The sequence below is a fragment of the Marmota marmota genome, unplaced genomic scaffold (assembly GCF_001458135.2).
Source record: "Marmota marmota marmota unplaced genomic scaffold, marMar, whole genome shotgun sequence".
Taxonomy (NCBI): Eukaryota; Metazoa; Chordata; class Mammalia; order Rodentia; family Sciuridae; genus Marmota; species Marmota marmota.
The window spans coordinates 21375748-21402350 of record NW_026000229.1 but is presented as its reverse complement, the minus strand read 5'-3'; the positions used below and the strand labels follow the sequence as shown (position 1 = coordinate 21402350).

Sequence of the window (26603 nt, the reverse complement as noted above, 5' to 3'; positions counted from 1 at the left end):
AGTCTCATTTTTATGGCTGTATAAAAATCTAATATATGACAAACCACAAATTATTTCACTAGTTGCTTATAGATGAGCATTTGTTTCCAGTTTTCTGCATTACCAGAAAATGCCACATATAATTTTATATATGTATCATTTTGCATACCTTTCAGCATAGCTGAAGGATAAATCAAGACATGCACAGTGGCTAATGCCTGTAATCCCAGTAACTTTGGAGGCTGAGGTGGAAGGATTGTAGGTTTGAGGTCAGCCTTGGCAACTTAGCTAAGCCCTGTCTCAAAAAAAGAAGAAATCATTTTAACAGAACTACTGAGTCAAAGGGAGCATGTGTATAAATTTGATAGATTTTTCTGAAATGCCCTCATGAAATAAAGTATACTATACTAGTTCATGTTCCTGCCAGAGCAACACATGAGAATGACTATGTTCTCATGTTCTTGCCAAGAGAGTTTAAAACACTACAAGAATTTTGTCAATCTAGTAGGTAAAAATACAGGTTTTTTTTTTTTTGTAGTTTTGTTTCTTATTATCATGACAATATGAGCATATCTTCATGTTTGATTAGTAATTTATACTTCATTTTCTATGAGATATGGTTTGTTTATTTTCCTTTTGGACTGTTTTTATTGATTTGCAGAAGCTGGCATGTCTATCTCAAAATGATATTTTTTTACAGACTTCCTGTTTCTTGGTTATAGAATCTTTTCCATGTTAAAAAAAAATTCTTTTAAAAATAGCACATGGGATCTTTCACATTTCCAAATAACACAAGGTCTCAAAATGGGTCATTACCAACTTACCTGGACTTTGGGGCCTCCTCCAGACACTCTGGAGATATAACTCATGATGTATTTGGCAGCCACTGTCTTTCCAGCACCACTCTCACCACTGAGGAAAGAAAGACAAAAATGTCCACCCGTGAAGTAGATCATGACCAGCTCCTTCACCCACCCCAACAAATAAAAAGAAAACAAGTGACAAGAAATTCAGCAAAAATATGTACATTATGGGTCCTGAAAGGCAAACCATGCAGGATGAGGTCACCCTCATGGCTATGTGAGCAACATGAACATGACGCTAATTAGAGTCTTGCTAATTACCATTCTGCACAGGACAGACACGTAAGCATTCTAACTACTCAATAATAGGGAGCATGATTAAGAAAATTAGGGAACATGAGAAGGATAGAATTCTGCAGAAATTATAATGGCCATCCATTAAGCTTTCTGATCTACTAGATCATAATGTAGCACCATTTAAGTAGTAAATTAATAATTAGCAAACTAATTAATAAAAAAACATGTAAACATGGGGGGAAGGGATAGGAAGTACTGTTAGATTCAAACCACCTTCAAAACATCATTACAAAAATATGTTTAGGTAGTACAGTAGTTCAAGCCTTGAATTCCAGCAACTCAGGAGGCTGAGGCAGGAAATCTCAAGTTTAAGGTCAATCTCATCATCTTAGCAAAGCCCTAAGCAATTCAGTGAGATCCTGTCTCAAAATAAAAAATAAGGCCTGGGGATATAGCTCAGTTGGTAGAGTGCCTCCTTGCCATGCACAAGGCTCTGGGTTTAATCCCCAGCACCACAAAAACAAACAAACAAATAAAATAAAAAAGGGCTGGGAATACAGCTCAGTGGTAAAGTGTCCCTGGGTTCAATTCCCAGTAAAATAGATAATTTTTTTTTTTTTAATTAAAGGGCTGGGAGTGTAAAATGCTTGCCTAGTATGGGTGAAGCCCTGAATTTAATCCCCAACACCACAAAATAAATGAATAAAAATAAAATAATATATTTATGAAAACAAGACTAGAAGTATTACAAAATATTAGCAGAAATTTGGGTCCTAGCCAGGAGACCATGGGAGACTTTTTCAGTTTATTATTCTCCAAACTTTTTGTAACAATATGTTACTTTTGTAATTAAAAAGAAAAAAGACAAAGTAGGCACTCTGAGATTTCAAACTGTGCCTTGAACAAGCTTCCTTATTTTAGAAGTTCTAAAATTAAATGATGAGGCAATATTAATCACATCCTGAGTAACAGACTACCTTCCGTTTGGTAGCTTAACTGCCTTTGTTAATAGTCTGCTCTTCAAAATCCCCGTTTTTTTCCTTCAAAATCCCCTGAATTAATAATTCAAAAACACGATTAAGTCAGATTTCTCATTTTCCTATTGGTAGGCTTTGTGTTGCCATAATAGAATTATACCATATGAAATGTTGGAGGACTTCATATGAAAAACAAAACAAAACAGGCTGCTACGAGTTCATAAGACAATACAGCTGTTTGTGCTAGGTGACAAGAATTTGGTGGTACACCACAAATGTTCTCCTATGAACACCCAGCCTGATGAACTGTCATCAATTTCTGAGTTACCTGTGAGAAGAGGAAACTCTGACTAGGGTACAAAATCAAGCAAGTTAATCCCCCAGCCCCAAGTGGAAACTGGAATCAATATTGAAATAATTTGATATCTCAAAGCCAAACAAAACAAAATTAAAATAGCCATTTCCCAAAAGTCAGAACTTTGTTGGATTTCTTAGAACTAATTAATACATGGTATGTTTAAGAAAAAAGCTTAGGTGAGAAGCAAGGGAGCCATGTTCCACTCAGGACTTGTGACCTCCGAAGTACTGAATCCATCTATGCAATTCATGTCAGGCCTGAGCTCCCAGGCTTCCTGGTCATGTGAACAGGGAAGCCAAGCTGAAATTTCATAAGATACAATGTCAAGTAGAAACCCAGAATCTGGGATGAGGTGTCAGGCTGTTTACAGAGGATATGCCTTTCCCCATGAGGAAATTATTCCTTTAAATGGTCAACATAATCAAAAGATTTATATACTAGATACAGTTAATACATGCACTCTCTCTCAATTGAAGCTCAAGTTTTGTCAACAATAAAACTTCATTTTCTAAGCTATAACAAGGTAAACATTCAATATTGGAAAATCCAGGAGTACAAAGGCACAACCACCAGTGTAACATTACACAGACATTTAAAATAATTATAAAGACTTCGAGGCAACAAAAAAGACAGTGTAGCTAAGGTTAAGTGGCAATCTGAGCAGAAGATTATGTATCTACATCATCTTTCTAACTATGTAAAAGTAATGTGGGAAAAAACTGAAATGGAAAAAGAAAACAAATGATATTTCTGACTTGTTAAGGAAGCTGGTTGACAATTCTTTTTTTTTTTTTCCCTTGATGTGATTTCTCCTACTGTTCATATTGTTTTCTCTTTTTAGACAAGCAATCACACATGTATTTCAGATTTTTTAAAACAGCTTTTCCAGAAAAAAAGAGGGATCACATCACAAGATAATCAATATGCATCAATTCTATTACATTATTATTAAACTTCCCTCATATCACTATGAGGAAACATTTTCTAGTACATTTTCCTTTGTTTTTTGGTTTATTTTGGTACTGGGGAGTGAACTCAGGGTGCTAAACCACTGAGCCACATCCTCAGGATTTTTTTTTTTTTTTAATTTTGAGACAAGCTCTCACTAAGTTGCTGAGGGCCTAACTAGTTTGCTGAGGCTGGCTTTGAACTTGTGATCCTCTTGCCTCCAACAAGTGTTTGTTTGTTTTCTTGTTTTATGGGGCTAGGGATTGAACCCAGGGTCTTATGCATGTGAGGCCAGCACTCTACCCACTGAGCATATCCCCAGCCCTCATAGAACAAGTTTTAAGAGAGAAAGAAAGAAACCCAGAAAAATCCTAGTATAATTATAAAATAAAAGTTTAGCTATTCACCCCGACAATGCCTTTAACATTATGATCAAACATGAAGTATGTATCTCTTTTGTTAGAGGCAAAAGAAAAGAGTAATGGGAAGTTAAATAACTATTCTCTTATATTAACATAAGTATGTCAGGTCCAAAAAATAGGACATCTACGTTCCCAGTAACTGTGATCTTTTTCAGTAGATTTAAAATAATTAGTTCTGGCTGAACATTGATGTGCGGAATTTTTATTTCTCAGTTTCAATTTACAGATACTTAAGTTTCATTAATCACAGCCGGTAATTTGCTCAAACTATCATACAATGATGAGATGTTAGATAATTACCTGAATTGTATAGGATATGCAACAAGAATCATGCTGGCCTATAAGGGCTGGCCTATAAGGGAGGGCAAATGCTGTTTCTTCCCCTGGACTAAAACCCAAGTGAAAAGAAGGTGAAGTTATCAGGCAGATTATACAGAATAACCCTGAATTATTTACTTTGCATCTCACAGCAATTAGAACAATTTGTAGCCTTTCCTGATTTAATTAGCTTTAGTGGACTTCTAAAGAAGACAAAACAAAACCAAGTCCAGAAATTAGGAAAATGTACCATGCTAGATTAATAGCTGGATTCAGGGAGTATGATTATTTCTTTGAGTCAGGTTAAACCTGATCAGCCTTTCAGAATCCTGGAGTATTTTAAAAATGCCCATGGTCAAGACCCTTCTCCAACCTGCTGAAAGTTAATCTCTAAGAATAGTTTCTAGAAATAGGAATTTTTAACTAACACCCTAGTTTGGAATAAACCTTGTTGGGAACCAGCCCAGCACTTTAAAACCAAATATAAGAAATATTAATTCAAGTAGAAAATAATGTAATGTTTGTGCATGTTAGCTTTAGAAATGGAAACATGCACTAAAATTTCAAAGAAAAAGTGTTCTTGGAGAAAAAGCTATATAATAGTATATTAATAATTGGATGGAAGGACTATAATGATTTATCTGAGTTAGAAGGTTATTCCTCACGTAGTCACCAATAGTGTTTCCAATTCGTTTTGATTTATTCTAGCAAAAGTAAAAATAGAGCTGAGGCTGTGCCTCAGTGGTACAGTGCTTGCCTGGGATGCATGAGGCACTGGGTTCAATCCTCACCACCACATAAAAATAAAATAAAGGTATTATGTCCACTTACATCTAAAATAATACATATTTTTTTTAAAAAAGTAAAAATTTTTGCTTTCGGCCCACCCTTCTTCCCACTACTGGAAACTCACCAGTCTACTCCCATCACTTCATTCCTGGTTTCAGAATACTTCTACTGGTTCTCCATCCTGATAGCTACTGTTTCCTTGTAGCTGACTTAGTGTAACTGAAATGTTGCTTTTTTTGCACTTTAGAAAGGACAAAAACTTAAAGCAAAAATTCTGCGTGTACTTGTTCACCTTCTATGCATGTTCTAGGCCCCTCCACATGGTAAGCTGTGGTCACAGTGAGACATGGCTCTTGCCCAAGAGGAGCTCACTGCCTGATGGAGCCTGAGTGTACACAGGCTATCCACAACATAATGGAGATGTGGGCATGGTTTTAAGGAGTACCAACAGGAGGCACGAGAGGAAAAGACAGAAAAGTCCTACAAGCAGGGACACATCAGCAGCAGCGAGCACTTGAAGCCCCAGGTCTTGGCCTCAATTACTCTTCATTAAAAGGAACCAGGGCTTCTTTGGAAAAATGGCCAATGCCAGGGCCAAAGTGGGGAAAACACAAGGTGGGTCTGATATATATATAAAATTATGCCCCAAACTAAGGAAATGTCCAGCAACTGATGTGAACATATCAAGCACCTAAGAACCAGTTTGGTCAAATCAAGAGAAATAATAATACTGGATTATGATCTTTGGAATAAAATAGAAGACCCTAAATCCATATTGCTATAAAAAAAATGAATCAAACAACAAATAGGGGACACAGGAAAGCTCTTTCTCATGATAGAACACTAACAAATAAGTGTGGAAGGAATGATGGGAAAAGACTGCCACACTTGGCCACCATCACACAGAAGACCAGTTTGGGCAGGAGTCTTCTGTGGATGGTGAGTGAGCCTAGTGGGTGGAGCTTTGAAGAGGAGCAGGATGTCGTCATAATCTCAGAAGACATCCCCACAAAATACTAACATCATAAAAGAAAAGCACAGTGAAGTTAGCCAGAAGAAGCCTGGAAGATGCCCACAGGTGACCACGAGCACAGCATAGTTTGCCTGGCACTCCTGCCCAGAATGCAGGTGCAGAAACGCTGGACAGACCCAGGCTGAGGTCAACTTATGGACCTTCATGCCTAAGCACTGTGGAACTACAAAGGGCAGAAAACAGAAAACCCAGAGAATAAGATAGAAAGGTCAGCAAGGCGTGAGAAAAAGTAGGAGGATGGACATTCATCATGGGAGCCACAGGTGAGGAGACAGACAAGGCAAAGAAAAGCCCCACTGGACCTATTCTTCTCAGACCCTCTTTTTTTGATATAAGAACATGATAGTTCTGAACCTGACTCTTTTTTTAAAAGGTATAACTGCAAGGATAGATAAAAAGGAATAGTTTTTTTTTTAAATATATTTTTTTAGTTGTAGTTGGACACAATACCTTTGTTTTATTTATTTATTTTTATGTGGTACGGAGGCTCAAACCCAGCCCCTCACACGTGCTAGGCAAGCTGAGCCACAACCCCAGCCCCCCAAAGTTTTTTTAAAAGATAGTCTTTTTTAAATTTTAAAGTTATAAAAGAAAAATAGTTGTGATTGAAAAATAATCTGGAAGATGAGAAATAACATCAATTCCAGGAAATATTTAAAAGGAACACTAAAATATATACAATAATTTGTAGCATGTATCCATTGAATGTTTAATGAGCACCAAGGGCTGTTGTCAGTGCTTCACGTATATCAATCATCTTGTCCAAATACCGCCCCCTCCAAAGTGGGTACTATTATTATTTCCATTCATAAGCAACTTGCTCAAGGACATTTAGCTAGCGAGTGGCAGTGTGCTATGGTTTGAATGTACCCCAAGGTCCATTGTAGAATCCTAATTCTCAATGGGGCAGTATTGGGAGGTGGGCCCTAGTGGGGTTGGGGCTGGAGCCCTCATTAATAGATTGATGTTTTTCTCCCTTAAGTTCTCATTTAGTGGGAATAGATTAGTTATCTGAGAGCCAGCTGCTATAAAGCAAGATTGGCCCCCATACTCCCTCTCTTATTTGCCCTCCCACTCTTTCCATGTATTTTCATGAGTTGAAGCAGCACAAGGGCCTCAACAGAAGCCACTGCCAAAACTATCATCATGCTCTTAAACTTCCAGGTCTCCAGAACCAGGATCCAAAATCTACTCAGGTACTCAGTCTCAGGTATTTCTGTCAACACAACAGAAAACAGCAAAAACACAAAGCTAGGAAAGGACCTAGGCAGTCTTGCCCTGAAGCCTGAGCTACACTGCTTCAGATGAGCATGAATATTTAAAATTCTCCCACAGCTTGGACAGTCAATTAAAACCACCAATGTTTCCTAAGTAACTGTGTGAATCGCACAGTTCATAGTATGATCAAACTTTTAACTGCTCCTGAGTCTTCACTGAGACACGCCCATTTAGGCAAGCCTTCTGCCAGAAACATTTATTATCTCACACACAGTTGGAACAAACAAATAACAGCCTGCCTCACTGTGATCACAAGACAAGATAATGCTGTTAGAATGAGAAGCCACATCAAAGAATGTTCTGGGCAGCCCTCTCCAATGACTACTCACAGACTCTGTTCCTGGCAGCCCCACGGACCTGGGACTGAAGTCAATCGGAGGTGATACACCTCTGGGGGACTACAGGGTTGATGAGAGAGGGGTCCTCTATCAGACCTTGAAATCACATTCAAATACAAATCCTCAATACCTGCTATTTTGTATAAAATTCAGAATCACACAGACATGTTGAAACTGCTGGGCAAATGATGCAGATTTATTCCTTAACGCATTGAAAAAAGTGTGACTAAGACAAAGAGCTGTCATTTTTTCCCTCTCCCAGACAAACACCCAGCTAATTAGTGCTGTCAGGCAGACAAAATTCTCATCTAGTCTGCCAAGAAAATGGCCCCATGGCAATGCTCATCTGAGCCCAGCCTGATGCAATAGAAAGAACCCAATGTTTAGTCTGAAGACCAAGTGTAAGTTCCAGCTCAGCCACTTACTGCCTCTATAATTCTTCTCAGTGTTACTAGCAGACATTTTACATCATAGTTTAATAATACTTTTCATGCACATTTTCTTCATTATCTTTCTTTACATTCTTTTAAGGTATTAGTTCCCATTTTTCAGAACAAGTGACTGAGGCTTAGAGAATTTACCCCTTTAAACAGAACAGAATAGAGTCCACTCTGTGACTCACCCCAGAGATCTTTCCATTGTACCTAATGACTGTGGGTGGCAATAGATTAGTACCAGCTAACCTAAAGCCTGTTGGCTCAAAAGAACAGAGAAAACTGGAAAGAGTGAACCAATAGAGTTAGGCCGCCCTGGCTGGGAACACAGCTTTGCCATATCTTTTGATATCTGCAGGGGTCTTAGAACCAATCCCCTGGGGAGATCAAGGGATGGCTGTATTTGCTTTGTATCCTTTAATGAAAGCATTTTCAATCTTTATGACAACCTGGCAAACTAGGTATTACTATTACCCTCTTTGCAGATCAACAAACTTGAGTCTCAGAGGCAATGAGACCTCCTCATGAAGCCCCCAGTTAGTCAGAGGTGGGAGTTGACAGGGCCTCCCAAAGCCAGGCTAGAGGGACAGCGAGTCTTCAGTCAATGCTGCTTAGGTCAACGAGACTGGGTGGACCAACAGAAACTCAAGAGCGCCTTGAGCAGAGTCCCAATGCTAATAATAAAAAGTCCCTGAAGTACATCAAAGACAGGAAGACTGCTTGAGAATCTATGTGACACCTGATGGTGAAAGGGGAGGACAGGGTGGAGACACAAGCCAGACACCAGAAGTCTTGGCTTTCATCTTTACTACTGCAAATATTAGGATTCCAGTTCCAAAATATCTTTTGAAGCAGGTAGGTCAGAAATCNGGGGGGCTTCAGGATATTTCAAACAAATTAATAACTGATAAATATGATGCTTTCAAATTGACATCACAGTTTGTAAACATTTTAAGGTGGCAGGAGCTGGTTCAGGACCAAAGTGATAGGAATTCACTTTTGATGGCTGCAATAAAGCTGCCATATAAATGTTCTCTGAGGCCCAGCGTGCCTCCAGAGAGGTCAGCCGGCAAGAGTTTCAGAAAGGCCTCTGGACACACTGCCAAAATCCTGTCCAGTGATGAAGAGATGATTAAGAATATGAGAAGCACTTACTACTTCTTTCCTTTTACCACTCCGTGACTATTTCATTAAATAGATTTACATAGTTGTCTTTAATATCCTCAAATATCATATATGTGGTTCTCTTACACAAATCCAAATTCTGGATTTTAGAGAACAGAAGATTAATGAGCTAAGCAGATATGGGCTGTTTGTCCACTGGGTGCACAGATATCTACCAAGTCTTAAGGTGCTCATGTTTTTTAATGATGCTAATATATTTACATAGCTGCTGTTTCCATGTTGGCATGGCCCGGAGTCCACATTCACTTGCTCATCCATTTATTCCTTCACAGGCTTATTGAATGTCATACACCTTCCCTTTCCAACTCAGATCAGTCCATACCACAGCACGAGATTTCTGTATTCCCTCAAGATCCTATCCACTCTGGCCCAATAGACTGACCTTTGGTATCACGTCCCTGCTCAGAGACCTTCAAGACATCACCAAGACCTACAAACTTATGTGCAGGTCACCAGCTTGTCCTTCAGGGGGACCTGCCACAAATCAACCTTATATTCCCAAGTCAACCAATCCTGCACGACCATACAAATGCTAGGTGGCCACAGTTGAGAAACTGACCATAGGGAAACACGAAAAGACATGGGAGACTGAACTCTGACTCCCACACATACTCAGGAAAGTGGTCCAGGTATGGCTATCTGGTATGTAAATGCATCTTCACTTCCCAGTAAGATACCACGATCAACACATCAATAAGGTCATGTTTGTTTATTTAAGTCAGTCTAAATGTTGATTGTCCTCCAATTCATGACACACACAACTGCCAGTCTCCTGGTTATGCAGAAAGAACATCAAGGCCAACAACATACAAAGAGCTGAGTTTAGAAAAGTACCTGTGTTTTGTAGGGGGGATTTAAGTCCAGAATAACTACCCTCATTTAATGTCCTAATTTCTGTTTCAGGGTATATGGCAGTTATTAACATCTCCATTAAAACATGGGACATTTGAGACACAGAAGCAGCACTTACCAGTAGGACATAGAGAAAATGTATAAAGTTTGAAGTCACACAGGGATAAGCTCAAATAGGCTGTGCCATTTACTGGTTTGGCCATCTTGGAATTCTCTTAAGACTGATTTTCTGGGTTAACTTTGAGAAAGAGTAATGCTATTACAATGAGGATTATGAAAAATAACCTATACGGAGAGCACCAGCAGAGGGCAGACACTCAGGGAGTACACATTGCTTGGCTTAAAGGTGCTAAACAGAGGAGACCTGGAATCAGAATTTCAAGAGCCTTAGTCCAGAATCAACTAAAGTAACTTGGGAGCTTGAGAAAAGATACAGATGCCCTAGGTCCCCCATAAATCAGTTCAAACAACCTCTAGAGGTGGCTCCTAGATATCTGTATAGCCACTGAGCTAATAAGGAATTTAGAAATTGGTTAAAGAAATTTAAGTTATCTCTGGAGAGTCAAATTAGTGAACACAAGGTGTAGTGGATGAAATCAGCACATAGATGCCATCTCTCTGACCTGTCTGCCAGCATATCATGAAGGAAGATCTGGGAACATCTGTGGCCAATCCTAGGTTGGTAGGACAGTACAGGACAACAGTAGGGGCTTCATCTACATGGAGTCAGGCAGGAAAATAAAAGCAGAAATGGAAGGTTTTTTCTCCAAGTAAAATGGCTACTCTGAGGAGTAGACCAGCACCCAACATTTCCAGGTGGAGTTAAGTGCCATCAGGCCAATCGTCCCTTCACTCTCAATTCAACCCTCCGTTCAGCCTTCTAATGGTGATTTGTCTCTTCTCATGGACTCTGTTCCAGAACGAATAACCAGCATCCACAGGCAGGATTCTCCCTACATCATGACAAACTGGGGTCAGATTCACACTGGTTTGTGAGTCTGGATGACCAGCTTGGTCAGACTACCTTAGGCTGCCCTATTCGGGCCATTTTCACAAATCGAGCTGGCTGGCATTCATGACTCAAGACCAAAGCTTCAGTGGAAACTAGTGCCATCTTCTTCCTTGATTACTTTCTTTTAAAATTAAATTTGTTACACTGATTTCTAATCCAGAAACAGTCAGCTGCCTGTCCATCCTGTCACTGTGCTCGCTGCTTTAAAACCAGAGTAAGATTGTGAGGAAACTGGCAATGCTAACTATATGGGCTGTGGTATCCCATCCACACTCACTTAGACAGTCATGCCAGGGAAGTTAAGGAAGTGAAGGTCTATAAGAATGCCGTGGAAATTACATCACTATTCACTTTTTTTTTTAAATATTCTAAATACTGCTGCTCAAATTCTGACTCTGTCTAGCCATGGCAGAGTCCCCTAGCACAGGAGAAGACTCCTCTTCCAGCTCTCATGAGAATGGGTTCAGTTTTGTCGGCACAGTGGTGCAGCCTGTAATCCCAGAGGCTCAGGAGGCTGAGGCAGGAGGATCACAAGTTTGAGGTCAGCCTCAGCAACTTAGCAAGCACCTATGCAACTTAGTGAGACCCTGTCTCAAAATAAAAAAATAAAAATTATAAAGGCTGAAGATGCTCAGTGGTTAAGTGCCCCTGGGTTCAATTTCCTGTGTCAAAAAAAGAAAAGAAAAAAGGGTTCAGTTTGTTTTCTGATCATACATTTATTTAGGCAGGCAACATTAGATCCTGCCTCTGGCAGACCAAGCACCCAGCTCATTCAGCACTATGGCTACAAACCGGGGCCTCTCTATAGGACATTTCTCTGTCTTCCCTCCCTGTTAGCATTATTTGGAAGAAAGAATCCCAAAGCCAGGAAACCTCAGAATTCATCTGTTCAATCAGTTTATTAACAGATTTAATAATAAATTAAATTAATGAGGCCCAAAACAGTGTTGGGTGTGCTGCCTGGGGTCAGAAAACTGGTGAGAATGACCACCAGCCACATGCCAGAAATTGAAAATCTACTTTCTCAAAGCAAAGGAACCACAGTTTCTGTATATATATTAGTTGTTGATGGACCTTTATTTTATTCATTTATTTATAAGCAGTGCTGAAAGTTGAACCCAGTGCCTCACACATGCTAGGCAAATGCTCTACACCACTACAGCCCCTCTTGAATACTCTTGTAACTCTTGTAACTCAAGAGAGGTTGGGCTTTTGGCCTCTGTACCTAAGAAGTGACTTCCAGGCCCCTGTAGATGTGTCTTTGATGGCCTGGGGGCCTGGACCAACTCAACAATGTAATATTTTGGAATATACCTCCAGAGGAAGTTGGAGATTAAAGGTACTGCCTGGACCTTTAGAAAGATCCAGAAATCAAAGGTCAACCATGCAGGAAAAATGTGACCAAGCTTAAATAAAAACTCTGGACACCAGAGACTTGCATGAGCTCCCCTGGTTGGCAATGGGTACTGTCACATATTGTAGTTGAAAGAGAAACACATCCGTGACTCCATGAGAAGGCATGACAGGAAACCTCACATTTGGACCCTCTCAGACCTCACCCTATGTGTCATTTCTTTTGTCCAGTTCTGATTTGCATTCTGTTGCAATAATAAAACTGCAATCCTAAATATAGGGTTGTCCTGAGTTCTGTGAGTGGCTCTAGTGAATTACTAAACCTGAGGGTGCAGTGGGAATTTGTAGTCAGCTGATCAGAAGGGAGGGTGAGGAGGACTGAGCCCTTCACCTGAGTTTTGCTTAACTCTAAGGAGTTTCTGAAGCTCCCTCTTCTACCATCTCCTAAATTAATTGCAGCCACCTTAACAGGAAACCCTTGGGAAGAGATCCTTGAAGTCCCTGCCACCTGAAAAGCTGGAAAAAAGGATCCTGGAAGCAGGACATTTGCCCACTTCAGTGCCTGTGTATCCCACAGTGAGAGGCAGCGGGGAATCTGAGCACGGAAAAATCGTGGGCCAGGTGAGACTGAGGCAGCTTCCACACTGCAGCAGCATATGCAACAAGCCCATTCCCTCCCTTCCCATCCTAGCACACCCCCAGAAGAGGAAAAGACTGAGGAAGGAGAAAGGGCACAAGGTTCTATAACAAACTTATCCAGACTCTCAATAAGTTCAGTTAGGAAAACACCTCCCACCTCTCTAGTGACCAGAGACCTCAACTCAGTGTCCCACAAAAGCACTTTCTACTTAGCAACCCAAGTCTCCCAGTACTCCAGTATGCCTCCCCAACGGGAATAACCTGCATCTAATCAAGCATTTGGATCTAACTTCTAATTTATAGAAGAATCAGTTACAGGAGTAAATACAATGAGACCATGTGAAAACAATTAGACACCTCCAGGAGGTGTCTGTAGGAAAACTGGCTGGTCTCTCCAAAAAAAAAAAAAAAAATCAATGTCAAGGGGGCCCCTGGGCTTTCTGCTATGGTAGGGGGCCTATTTAGCATGCACAAGAACTTGCATTCAACCCCAGCAACAGCAGTGAAAAACTTTGTCATGAAAAAAAAAAAATGTCATAAAAAAAAAAGTAGCAGTAGGGGAACTGTGGCAGGATAAAAATAAACTTTAACATTCATAACCAAATGCACCCAACCTTCCTTGGTTTGCATAAGCCAGCAGGGAAGATCATGTTTGCAGCAATGTGAATATAGACTGCTGTGTTTTAGATGATATTGAATATTTTTCTTTTTCAGAGATGCATGTGGAAATATTTAGGGGCAAAATTTTATGAAGTCTGTATTTACCTTGAAATACTTGAGATCCGTATTTACCTTGAACTGCTTCAGTGCTCGTGTTCTGTAGCTTCAATTTTGGAGCCATGTATATGGCTTTTACACAATTACAAAACAAAATTCAACTTAAAAAGGTTAAACCACTAAAGTGGAAAATGGAATCAAGGTTAGATTGATGTGCAAATGACAAAGAGAAGGAATGTTCTACGTGAGTTTAAAAACCCAATATTTTAACTTTAAATATGGGGAACTTGGACAAAAAGAACAAAGAAACTTAAAAATGAATTCAGTATTGCTATAATAGTATTAGGATTGTTATTTTAAAGCATTAGCAAAATTACTTATTTGCTTTATCCTACTATATGTATATAAAAACAAAGACAGTATAAAGTAGTTGTGTTAATATCATCAGGATCAAGATTTTTGACCCAAGAGAAATGAGTTACAAATATAGAAACTGAAGAAATGTTCAAACTCTACCATCTTCAAAATGAACTCGTAAGAGCACTATGAACTCATATTTCATTGTTCTCTTTATAAATGTCTATACCCTAGCTTGTCTTCTGAAAACTAGAAGTACCAACAACACAGGGTATTGAGAATTCTCGGTGCCCAGATTAGTGGTTTGTAAATACCATGTCCCACTAAAATGAATCAGGAACTCTTGGAGAAGTGGCTGATTCCTGTCTTGGGCAAGAAATGTACAGGATGAGCTGGGAACATTTCAGACCCTGAAATCATCAGATATCACTAGGGACATGGCAAAAGGACATAATAGCCAATGAAAGGGCTCTCACCGGTCAAGAATAGAATCATTTGAGCCTCCAAAAGAGTAACTGCAATATAATTAAGTAGGTAAAACATTTAAAATTCACTAGTTTGAAATGATACTGAAAATAAAAACACATTACCTTGGGAGGTTGCTAGGGCAACAACTCATTACTTTGAAAAGTGGTAAGTAAAGAAAACGAATCGAGCATTTTATCTCGTTTCCCCATAAAGACTGCATTTGAAGGTGACAAAATAACTCGAACGAACACATGCAGGAAAATAATAGAATTGAAAAATAACTATTTTTTTTAACCACTAATAAGGAATAGTGGTGAAATGAGAATTAGCAATGGATGTATCCATTGAGAATCTGAACATCACATGAAGAGAGATCAACGGGAATTAAGTCCTCAGCATCCAATGAAGTGTTTTGGCCAAAAAACTGAATCTGAATCTGATCAAGCTTTTAGATCTAACTACCATTTTACAGGAAATCCGGGGAATGGTGGAATACTTAAGTGTCATCACAGGATACAGTCAGTGCCAGACTGTAGAAGGCAGTGCTGGGCAAACAGTCCCTTTCTTTAACAAATAAGTGCCAAGAAAACAAAGACAACAAAGGAGAATAGTTAACAATTAAGAGATTTCAGAGATGTAGCAACCAGGTGCTATGGGTGGGCCTTGTTTGGATCCTAAATGAAAACAAGCCAGAGAAGAAGAAGGAGGAGAAGGAGAAGGAGAAGGAGGAGGAGAAGAATTTATAAAACAGTCACAGAATTGGAATACTAATAATATTAGATGACAAAATAATTATCATTTGTTGGATCAATCCTAGGGTCCTGCATGTACTAAGTAAGCAAGTACTCTGAGCTATACCCCTGCCCCAAGAATTATTCTTTGTAAGGTATGTACCTCTCTTTTAGAGGTGTATTCCAATTATTGACAAATGAAGGAATTTACCATCTAGAATTTGCTTTAAATAATCAAGTGGGACAGGAGGGGAGAACTAAATGAAACAAGTCTGGCCACATATGGATAACTATGCAAAGTAGATGGCAAATACAGAGGGACATTTTATACTGCTCTTTCTAATTTTGTATGTTTGTGAGGATCCATGATAAAGTTAAAAAAAATGATCAGGTAAAGAAACTAAAACAGGTAGTGAAGAATAAAATGATTATATTTGGGGTCCTTTTTATTGTTTGCTTTTTTGGACAAAATGTTAACTGTCCAATTCTAAGTGATGGGAGTATGGATATTTATATTTTCTATATCTATGTTTGAAAATGTTCATATCAGTAAATAAATTTAAAAGAACCTAAACCCAGCCAACACTCAGAACCTGGGTCAGGTTAAAAGGATTATGAAATATAGCTACAGATACCCACTACTGGCATTTATTAGTAATGTCCTCAAAAAAACTCAAACCAAATGACAGAATAATATAAAAAAAAAAGTTCAAATTTGAACTGTAAATTATTAAGGTCCTAGAAAGTGGAACCCAGAGACAACATAGTGAAACACAGTTACTATGCTTGTAATACTAAGGTTATCATTTCAGAGCCAAGTCACAGTACAGTCAGATGAAGGGGAGATGCTTATGATTTCCATCCAGGGTCACGACAGCATCTTTGCCCCCATGATCAGAAAGGTCTGGCTGGTACTGTGTGCCCTAAAGCCTCAATGTCTTAAGCAACAGGGCAAAAACAGCAACCCTATGGAAACTGAAAGCTTTTATGATCTGGCACTCAATGATGTCGAATTATGAAATAAACCAGGACAAAGCAGCCAGGCTGCTTGTCATGCAGACACATTAACCAGCCTGTGACATCAGAGGCTGTTGCAAAACCAACGCTTCCGGCAGAACTCTATAAGGACAGTGGCACAGCGTCCTCCCACCTACTAATATGGTCTTTCTCATACCTGATGATGACGCACTGGTTCTCTCTGTCGATGATCATGTTTCTGTACATACTATCTGCAAGGGCATAAATATGTGGTGGATTTTCATACTGTGCCTAGAAAGGCAAAAACAGAAACAAAACCAAAAATACATGTTAGAAAGAGCAACACACTGAATGCTTTTATTGGCCTTGGAAGTGAACCCACCACTATATAGTTCCAATGCCTATAATTACATGGTAAAGTTTGCATGGTACAAGAATTTATAAAATATCCCTAGTTTACAAAGAGTTACACCCTAAGAAAATTTAGATGGAATCTGGAAGGACACTTCCTGGGCATGTGTGTGACTCAGCCTTCAGACATGACCCAACGTCTTTGGGTCCTTCAACACCACACCCTTCCACTCAAGCACGCCTCTGTAAAGAGGTTTTACTGCTAAATGTTTCTGAAGGCACCTGGGCAACAGGTCAGAAGAGCCCAACCAAAAACTTGGGTTTGATTTTGAATAGAATTCTAAATTCCTATGTACATTTTTCTTTTCTTTATAGATTCTGGGATCTCAGAGGAAATTAAGTGAGACTGTGGATTTTCCATAAGAAAAAGCAAGGAGGTGTGGTTCTTTAAAGGGATAAACTAGTTTGGCCAGTAGGGGAAAAATATTCTGCTACACCAAAAATTCCTGGGTTTATGATTTAGTCTCAGGAGACTGCTTAGCTATGCACAAATACAAACTAAAACATTTTTCTGTACCTAATAAATTCACTGTCTCAGCCTGACTTCAGCCCTGCTCTATTCAATTTCTTGGTGCCCACCTTTACCACTCCCTCAAAAATTACCAAAAAGAACCAGGTGTGGTGGCACTTGTCTATAATCCCAGTGATTCTTGAAGCTAAGGGAGAAAGATATCAAGTTCAAAACCAGCCTCAGCATCTTAGTGAGGCCCTGAGCAACTTAGAGAGACACTGTCTCAAAATAAAAAAATAAATAAAATTAAATTAAAAAAAATAAACAAATAAAGGGCTGAGGATGTGGCTCAATGGTTAAACATTACTGGGTTCAATCCCTGGTACAAGAAAATTACTAAAGAGAAAAGCACTTCACTGTGGTGGATAGCTGGATAAAGTATTCTTAAATTTAAGATTACTAGGGCTGGGGATGTGGCTCAAGCGGTAGCGCACTCGCCTGGCATGCATGCAGCCCGGGTACGATCCTCAGCACCACATACAAACAAAGATCTTGTGTCCGCCGAAAACTAAAAAATAAATATTAAAATTCTCTCTCTCTTTCTCTCTTAAAAAAAAAAAAAAAGATTACTGAACCTCAAAGTTAAAAGAATACCAGATCCAGGATGAGCAGACATTTAGAATGCTTCACTGGTTCCCAGCTCTGAAGTGGGGTTAAGAATGCTCATGCTATAAACCACACAGAGCACTAATAGCAGAGAGTAACAGAGAAGATGGACAGGAAACTCACTTTTGTAAAGGTAAAGCAGAACCTATTCCATCTTTGAGCCTTATCACTTACTACAGGAAAAGGGGCCTGGCTGAGAAATTGCTGCCCATTGCCAAGCTCTAGAAGACCAAATTTAGTGGGGAGGAGGAGGGGAGCTGGTGCCTGCACACAGGGCAAACACTGGTGTATCCCATGCTCAGGGCTCCCCAGAGGAACTGCCCAGTCAGAGCTGGAGGCCATCCTGGGACTGGGTGACTGGAAAACTTTACTCAGGGACCAGAATAGTATGTTAAACCTGCCTTCATTATCAGAAGAGGATGCCTGACTGGAACCTCATAATAGAGTCTTAGACCAGCTTCTCCTAACCCAAATCTTGCTAGTTCAATATTGTTTTAATGTCACTTTGAAAACAGGGAAGTAGAGGATTTTAAGAAAGAAAAGAGGATGGAAAATGGAAAGAAATGGAGTGGAGAGAACACTGGGGGTAACCGAGGGAAAGGTGTGGGCAAGTCACTGCCCAGTGAGGCTTCCAAGCTGCTGAATGAAAGCTAGTGTCTCCTCTGAACTTCTAAATTGGTTTCCCATCTAGGATCTTACTGAGCCTCTGAGCTAGCTACCTGTGAGAATTACAGAGTAGGCATTTCCCATCTCCTGAGACCCTAAAATCAAGGAGACCCGACTTCAAATCCTAGCTTGGTAAATTCTAATATGTCACTTTTGAGCCTCAGTTTCCTCACCTGTGAAATGGAGGTAGATATAGTAGGATATAGCCAGCATCCACGGATGTTTTATTAAAGTTGTTGCATGCACACACAGTGCATGGTACTCAGGAACACTGTTACATGGTACTTTATAACACTGTTACAATTAGCAATTTAAAAAATTACACACAGTGGCATATCCTATAATCCCAGTGGCTTGGGAGGCTGAGGCAGGAGGATCCCAAGTTCAAAGCCAGCCTCAGCAAAAATGAGGCACTAAGCAACCCAGTGAGACCCTGTCTCTAAATAAAATACAAAATAGGGCTGGGGATGTGGCTTAGTGGTCAAGTGTCCTGAGTTCAATCCCCGATGCCCTCTCCATCCCCCTGACAAAAATATTACATTTCAGCCAGGTGTGGTGGCACACCCCTGTAATCCCAGCGGGACTTGGGAGGCTGAGGAAGGAGGATCCTGGGTTAATGATTTAGTCTCATGAGACTGCTTAGCTATGCACAAATACAAACTAAAACATTTTTCTGTACCTAATAAATTCACTGTCTCAGCCTGACTTCAGCCCTGCTCTATTCAATTTCTTGGTGCCCACCTTTACCACTCCCTCAAAAATTACCAAAAAGAGCCAGGTGTGGTGGCACTTGCCTATAATCCCAGTGATTCTCGAAGCTGAGGGAGAAAGATATCAAGTTCAAAGCCAGCCTCAGCAACTTAGTGAAGCCATAAGTAACTTAGCAAGACCCTGTCTCGAAATAAAAAGAGCTGGGGATGTGGCTCAGTAGTTAAGACTCCCTGGGTTCAATCCCTGGTACCAAAGAAATTCTACATTCCTATAAAGACAATTCTTTGACAGATGAATGATCTAAAAGGGACTCACAGGCAACAGCCCTTTTCAGAGAACTGGAAGGAAACGCAAGCATAGTATTTCCATGCATGGTGCCCTGGCTGCCATCAAGGATGCAGAATCAGCTCTGTCTCAGGGTCCTCCCACTGGGGGCCAGGGCAGGGCCTGGCCTCTGCAGACAGTGTTTCCCTTGTGCTGGGCCTCCATAAAGGCAGCTTTATCAAAGGCCTCTCGCGTGGCAGCCTCCTTCGGCTCCAGCTACCAGCACCATTCATCTGGCAACACTGGGGTGGGCTCCTGCTCTGACTAAGTTGCCTTCCACTTCAACTGATGAATCTGTGTGGGCTCTCTTTTGTTTGACTTCCAGGGGTCAGAATTAGTGAATGCTCTTGTGCTTCTGCTACAGAGGAGAGGAGTGGCAGAAGAAAGGAAGAGGCAGAGATGGGAAGACCAAGGGAAGTAAGTGCTGAACCGCAAAATAAAATATATTAACAAGGATCACAGCTTCTATTTTTATTAACAACTGAAATGACTATGGAGCTAAAGTTGATAGGAGATGGTTCCACATTAATAAATGGAGTAATAAAATATTCATTTTTCATTTTCAAGTCATATAAGCCACAGCTAAGGGTTTAATTCTGAAAGGATATTCCCATTGCCTTATTTTTCTTAACCTGTTATTGTTTTTTATTCCTTAGAATTATGTGGCATATGCAGAAGCAGGAAAATCTCCCTCACAAAGAGGATTCTACACTCATTTATCTAATTTTGTAGACAAATAAGGCTCAAGGGTTTGGCCTGTGTTTCTTCGAGTTGTACTCTAAACAGCAGCACATCATTAAAGAATCAAATAATGTCACTTACTTGAGCTTCCCCAATACGTAATTCATAAGAAAATGCAAATGCATTGTTAACTTCAAGAAAAAACTATTTATGCATCATAAAAGCCCTGAACACTACAGTAATTTATATGGCACATAACTTACCGCTCCTTGGTACATTTCAATTTCCTTTTCCCCAAAATATGGCATCTGCTTGAAAGGGTTGACTGAGATTAATACTGATCCTATGTATGTCTGGATTTAACCCGGTTAAGGTCCATCATCAATCTTCACAGCTACACATTTTTCAAATTAAGCAACCAGATGTTATCAAGAACTCATAACGACTGTTCAAATAGAAAGCTCATGTACATGTTTTCTAAATGGTTATAAACAAAGACAAAAGCAATTATCCAAAAGCTTTGTTCCCCCTCAAGAATAATAATGAATTACCAAGGTGCTACAAAAAGAAATCATTATTTTAAATAAGTTAAAGCATATTCTTTCCAGATTGGGCACATGAAACACTTGGGGTGAGGGCGGGTGTGGACAGAACAGAAATGGCCAAGGAGTGAAATAGGCAGTTATTATTTCTCTCCTCGAACAACACGTTTTTCAATTGGAACTTTATAGGTAGACTAAAGACATATTCATTTACTTAGCTTACAAATAGGGGAATTAGAACTGAACAGTCATGCTTTTCAGAAGCTCAGGGGAACTCAGTGCCATCAATAAGATAATATTTAGAGAAGAAAATTATAAACCATATATCGAGTTTAGGGGAAGAGAGTATTATTTCTGCTCAGGCGATCCAGGAAAGCCTGGAGAAGATGCACCCAAAATGTTATTAGAACATAAAAAATTCCTTTTATTCATTCAACGATCAACTAATTTGAATTGGGTGTTTGCCATATGCCAGGCACTGTTGTAGATGTTGGGAATTCGGCAGTGAACAATACAGACAGAATTGATTAAAAACCCTTGTCCTCATGAAGGAGAAAAGAATCATGAACATCTTTCTCTCAAATTTGTTTTTTAATTTGAATTTATTTGTTTATTTAGTGCCCAGGGATTAAGCCCAAGGTGCTTAACCACTGAGCTACATCTCCAGCCCTTTTTATTTTTCATTTTGAGACGGGGTCTTGCCAAGTTGCTTAGGGCCTCGCTAAATTGCTGCAGCTGACCTTGAACTTGCTATCCTCCTGATTCAGCCTACAGAGTTGCTGGGATTATGGCTTTTGGTTTTTTGTTTGTCTGTTTGGTTTTTTTTGCCATGCTGGGGATTGAACCCAGGCCTTAGTATGCGCTAGGCAAGTACTCTAACCACTGAGCTACATTCCCAGCTACAAAACTTTTCCTTTTTAGCATTAGTGGCATTGTAAGATTTAGCAAATAAAAATATATGAAAGTTAGTTAAATTTGAATGTCAGAAAAGTAATTTTTAAGCATGCCTCAAGTATTATTTGGTATATACTTACATTAAAAAGTTATTTGGTTTTCTTTTTTTTTTTTTAATTGAAATTTAACCAGAGGGACACCCCATATTTTACCTATCAACCCTAAATTAGCAACAGTGCAAGGAGCTGAAGCAGGAAGGAGGAAGGACTATGTTTCTTCTTAGATTCTGGGATCCTTTCTGTGCTCTAAAATGCACCCTCCTTAAGTTATTTTTAGTATCTTTTCCACATGGTGGAGACCTAATCAAAATGGAATGGAGAGTTGCCTCCCATTTGGATTTTCATGCTAAACAAATGTGATGACTCTATGGTCAATCCAACGATGAACAAGTACAGCACTGCTAGAAACTAACCTCATTGCGGGTGAGGAGGAGGAGGGGTATTCTATGGGCACATCCATCGCCAGGTCAAAGCAAAGGTGGGCAAACCTGACCCTTCCCTGGGTCGTAAAGGGAATGCTGTTCATGCCGCCTATCCTAGACAAACTGATCTCTGCACACAAAGAATGAAGGCTGCCCTGAGGACATAAGCCCAAGCATTCCCTCTTCAGCCTTGGTTACCCAATAAATAGAATTGAGCTGCATCTGAGCTCCAAAGGTAACCAACATTTTTTCTGGATTGTTAATAATCTGCTATACAAAGGGATGCCTTAAGAATTCTTGATTTTTCACTAACTAGATGATATAAATTCTGCTAATAGCCTAGTTAAGGAAACATTCAGAGAAGAAAACCTCTTTGGGACTGTTGTAGGCCAATCCTGAATTAATGACCCAGGTAGGAAGGGGGGAAATTTTAGTTGCTCCCTTAAGTTTCCCAGGAGGGTTCTCCAGGGCAATTCTATATGGGCAATGTGGCCTAATTCCATGCTAAGCAGCCACACACTTCCCTAAATCAGGAGAATTAAGACAAGAGAATTTTAAACTTAATAGAAACAAACATATTTTATCCTTTTCAGATAAACATTTGGCTTCATTGTTTATCTGAACAATTTTCAACTTTCCAACACACTGGATCTACAGAGACCTCTTGATTTCCCTGAGAATGCAAGGCTCGGCTGGGCTGGGAGCTCCAGGTCACTCCTTCCACACTCACCCTGACTCCCTACTACATAATTCAGCATGCCTTTAGAAAAGCTGCGGGACAGGCTCCACCCACATAACCTTGGGCAATGAAGGTGTGGTCCAAGGTTAATTTTCAAAATGCATGGAGATATAAAGATATGATAAACCAGAAAAAAAGTAAATGCCATCTTATTTAGTAGAGTATGAGAGACAGACTGGGCCCAGCAGATCTTTAATTGATTGGTTCTCAAATGCTGGTCCATAGATCTATGAGTTTTCTTCGACCTGCGGCAAGAATGACAAAAACAGAAATAATGCACTGAATTTTTCATAAGGCTCAATTCATTCCACATAAAGGTTTATTCTTTATTTTTAGATCATTTCCTTCATACATTTTTAGCATTAAAATATTCTTTCCTTTATGGAATGTACTGGTAGTACAACTTCTGCTTGTTTGCTCTTAATGGTCTCACTAAGAGCTAAGCTAAGAACATTTTAATGGTGTGTGACTTCCCCAAAACTGCCCACAGTGAGGAGTCAACTTCCTTGGATCTACCACTGACATGGGGCAGAAGGTGAGGAGACCTGCCCAACATCACACCCGTGAGATTGGCTCCAGCCCTGAGCGCAAGGTCTCACTGCAGCCTGCTGCCCAGCAAGGGGCTGCTGAGGGCCATACCTCGCTCTGAACAACTACTTTCGCTACCTAGACCTCCCATCAGTCTGGCAGAAAAGTATGGACTCCTAATTCAAGGATTTAAAATGCCAGACACATTTGAGTATGATCTTTGAGCAAAAAAAACCAAGTTTGGTAGAAAGTTGGACCCAATTACGCATGAAGTACTTTGATGAAAACCGGAACTGCTTTCATCACCCAAGTGGCTACAAATGATGTGAAGCACAAAAGGACATTGACGTATTCTCCTTTTTTTTTTTTTTTAAGTTTCCTCCAATATTTTAGAATGTAATTGTGGCATTCCTCATGACAAATGGATGGTAAATTCAACCTTCCTTATCTTAGGATAAACAGCTCAAAAATACATGGTTTTATTGCTGTCAAATGTCAGCATTTCTTAGGCAGATTTTCTTTTCCTAAAGTAGAACAAAGAAATGTGCATTCAGTCTGAATGCATGAACAATAGATTGTGCCAAATGCTGACCTTCAATACACAGCAGTGCTGGTATTAAATGCAAGAAGAGGTAAAATGAGCAATTTTATAACAATGGCTCTTTTTGCCTTAACAATTAAACACAGGAAAGAAAAAAAGTCAACTCTTATTTATACAATAATGCTATGCTATTGTATCTCCCCCTTAACATGAAGTAGTAACGGAGACTTTTATCACTTATCAGAGGAATAGGTTTGCAGTGAGGCACCCAGTATTATTTCATAAACATCCATCAGAACCATCAAGCCTCCCAAAGCTCAAAGTGATAGAAAGCACACTTATACTGGGCTTCCCATATATTGAGTGGGTAGAGGTTTCTAAAACATAAAGTCATTAGTGGTCAAGTAACTCATTTCCTTGGTAGAACACAACATTAGTCAGTTATTGATTCAAAGGCATTAATCAGCCCCCTCTATGTGAGTCATTTAAGTTTTGGTTGTTTGAATTTAAAAAGCAAGTCTAAGAGAGTCAACAAGTTTTCAATGAACATAAATACAATGCATCATGACAAAAATTGTGCAGGAAAGCAAGAAATACACAACGCAGAATGACGCCATTTTTGTTAAAAATAACAGCAGCAAGAAATCATAGGTGAATATGATCAACATGTGATCAAAGTGAATGGTGCACACTAAGAGTGTTTTAGTGTTCTCCTCTTTGCTTGGCTGTGTTTTACAAGTCACATGAGATGAACATGTGTTGCTTTAATTGCTTTTTATGTTTTGTTCTTCATACACAAGACACAGTTCCTATCCTGAAGAAGCTTCTGGTGCTTTAGGAGTAAACAGTCTTTATGGGGAGGAGTGAGGCTGTCTGGGAGGAGGATGGACTGACTCCTGACAACTACTGACATTATTTTTGTCTGTTTTTATCCAGCTTATCAAAAACAATGGTTTCCTTGGAGGGAGTGGTTGTGTAGGCCTATAACCCCAGTGTCTTGCAAGGCTGAGGTAGGAGGATCAAGTTCAAAGCCAGCTTCAGCAATTTAGCAAGACCCTGTTTCAAAATAAAATGAATAAATAGGCTGGGGATGTGGTTCTGGTAAAGTGCCTCTGGCTTTAATCCCCAGTGCCAAAAAATCCCAAAGCAATAAACATGTTTCAGTGTTAACAGTAACTTTAGCCTACATCCCAAGGTTTTTATGGGCTTATTAACTGTCCATTTAAACGAATTTCTATGGTAAAATGCACATGAATTTACAATAACCAATCTTAAAATAATTCAGAAACATCAGAACTTAGACATTTGTCTTCATGTGTGTTCATTAACAGCTTGTTCTCCCTCTGCGCTGACTGCATGATTTCATTTCACCAATAGCAGTCTCACCTGGGGGAGATTTAATCATCACTCTCATTATACAGATGAGGGAACCAAGGCCCACAGATCACAAAACCTATTAAGGTCACCAAATCCACACAGAGTAAAGCCTGAACTCAGGCAGCTCAGAACCAGATTCTGCCACCCAGTTCTTCCTAAGTTCATCTGTCAGTTTCTAAGAATCCCAGGTCCTGACATAAAAGTGATTAAATTTTTTTTGGATGATGATAAATACAAAGAAGCATATTTTCATTTTTTTCTTTCTTTTTTTCAATTCTGGGGATCAAACCCGGGGCCTTGGGCATGCTAAGCAAGTGTTCTACCACTGAGTTACACTCCCAGCTCAGCGTATTTGCTTTTTTTTTGGCTAAATAAAAGTTCTGAAGTAAACACAATTGCTTCCATTCAATTAAATTACCGGAAACTCTAGATAGGTGTCTAGATCAAGATTTAATAAATGTATTCTACAAAGGGCCAGCCTATAATTATTTGATTTTTATTTTTGCATGCTGGGGATCAAACCTAGGGTCTCATACATACTAGGCAAGCCCTATGCCAGTGAGTTATACCCCATTCCTGAAAGTAATTATTTTAGACTTCGTGAGTCAGGTAGGCTTAGAGCCTTATTAAGTTGTTGAGGCTGGTTTTGAACTCGAAATCCTCCTACCTCAGCCTACTGAGCCTCTGGGATTACAGGCATGCGCCACTATCCCTGGCCCTAGGTCATCCTTGACACCATACCTTCAGAAGTCACCACCAGCATCAGAGTTAAACCTTTCAGTACCATCATGCAGGTTCCACACAGATCTTTGCACATCAATGGCTAACTCCCATGATACCACATGCACATTTCTTCCCATAGCTGCACTGATCAGAACTCTCGAATCTTATAGGAACTGAAGCAAATATCACAGTTCTCTGTTTATAATGAAGTCAACACACATTTGAATCAAATTTCCATTCTGCATTTTTAAAAGCCCTATAATGAAATGGCATCCGGCAAGCTAAAACTGAAACATAAAGAACAACTCAAGAATGTCAGGCATTTTCAATAGTTGATCTGCATTCTCATGTTTCCTTTAGTAAACAAAGATGCAAAACGACTGCCTCATGCAAAAACAAAACAAAACAAAAGCCAAATTGTCAATCTTTTACAAACCTTTTAAGTCTGGAATGAAACTCGCTACATTACTGATATGACTCTCTGCAAACCAGGACTTTCTCTAAGTTTCTAAGATCTAGAGATACCATGTGTGGGCCACAGCACATCAAAGGGACAATACCATAGAGTGAAATACCAGCCGAAACTTGACCTTGTGAGATGC

The 26603-nt window shown here is 39.6% G+C and overlaps 1 protein-coding gene across 1 annotated transcript in view; it reads right to left on the bottom strand.

The window, feature by feature from the left end:
* Myo1e (myosin IE) overlaps positions 1 to 26603 on the bottom strand; it is a 190677-nt gene that overhangs the window by 83002 nt on the left and 81072 nt on the right. The window contains exons 3-5 of the mRNA XM_048792944.1: positions 20440 to 20529; positions 16463 to 16557; positions 804 to 891 (exon numbers count right to left, since the gene is read on the bottom strand). Of these exons, the coding sequence (XP_048648901.1) occupies positions 804 to 891; positions 16463 to 16557; positions 20440 to 20529 (273 nt within the window). The remainder of the gene's footprint in view (positions 1 to 803; positions 892 to 16462; positions 16558 to 20439; positions 20530 to 26603) is intronic.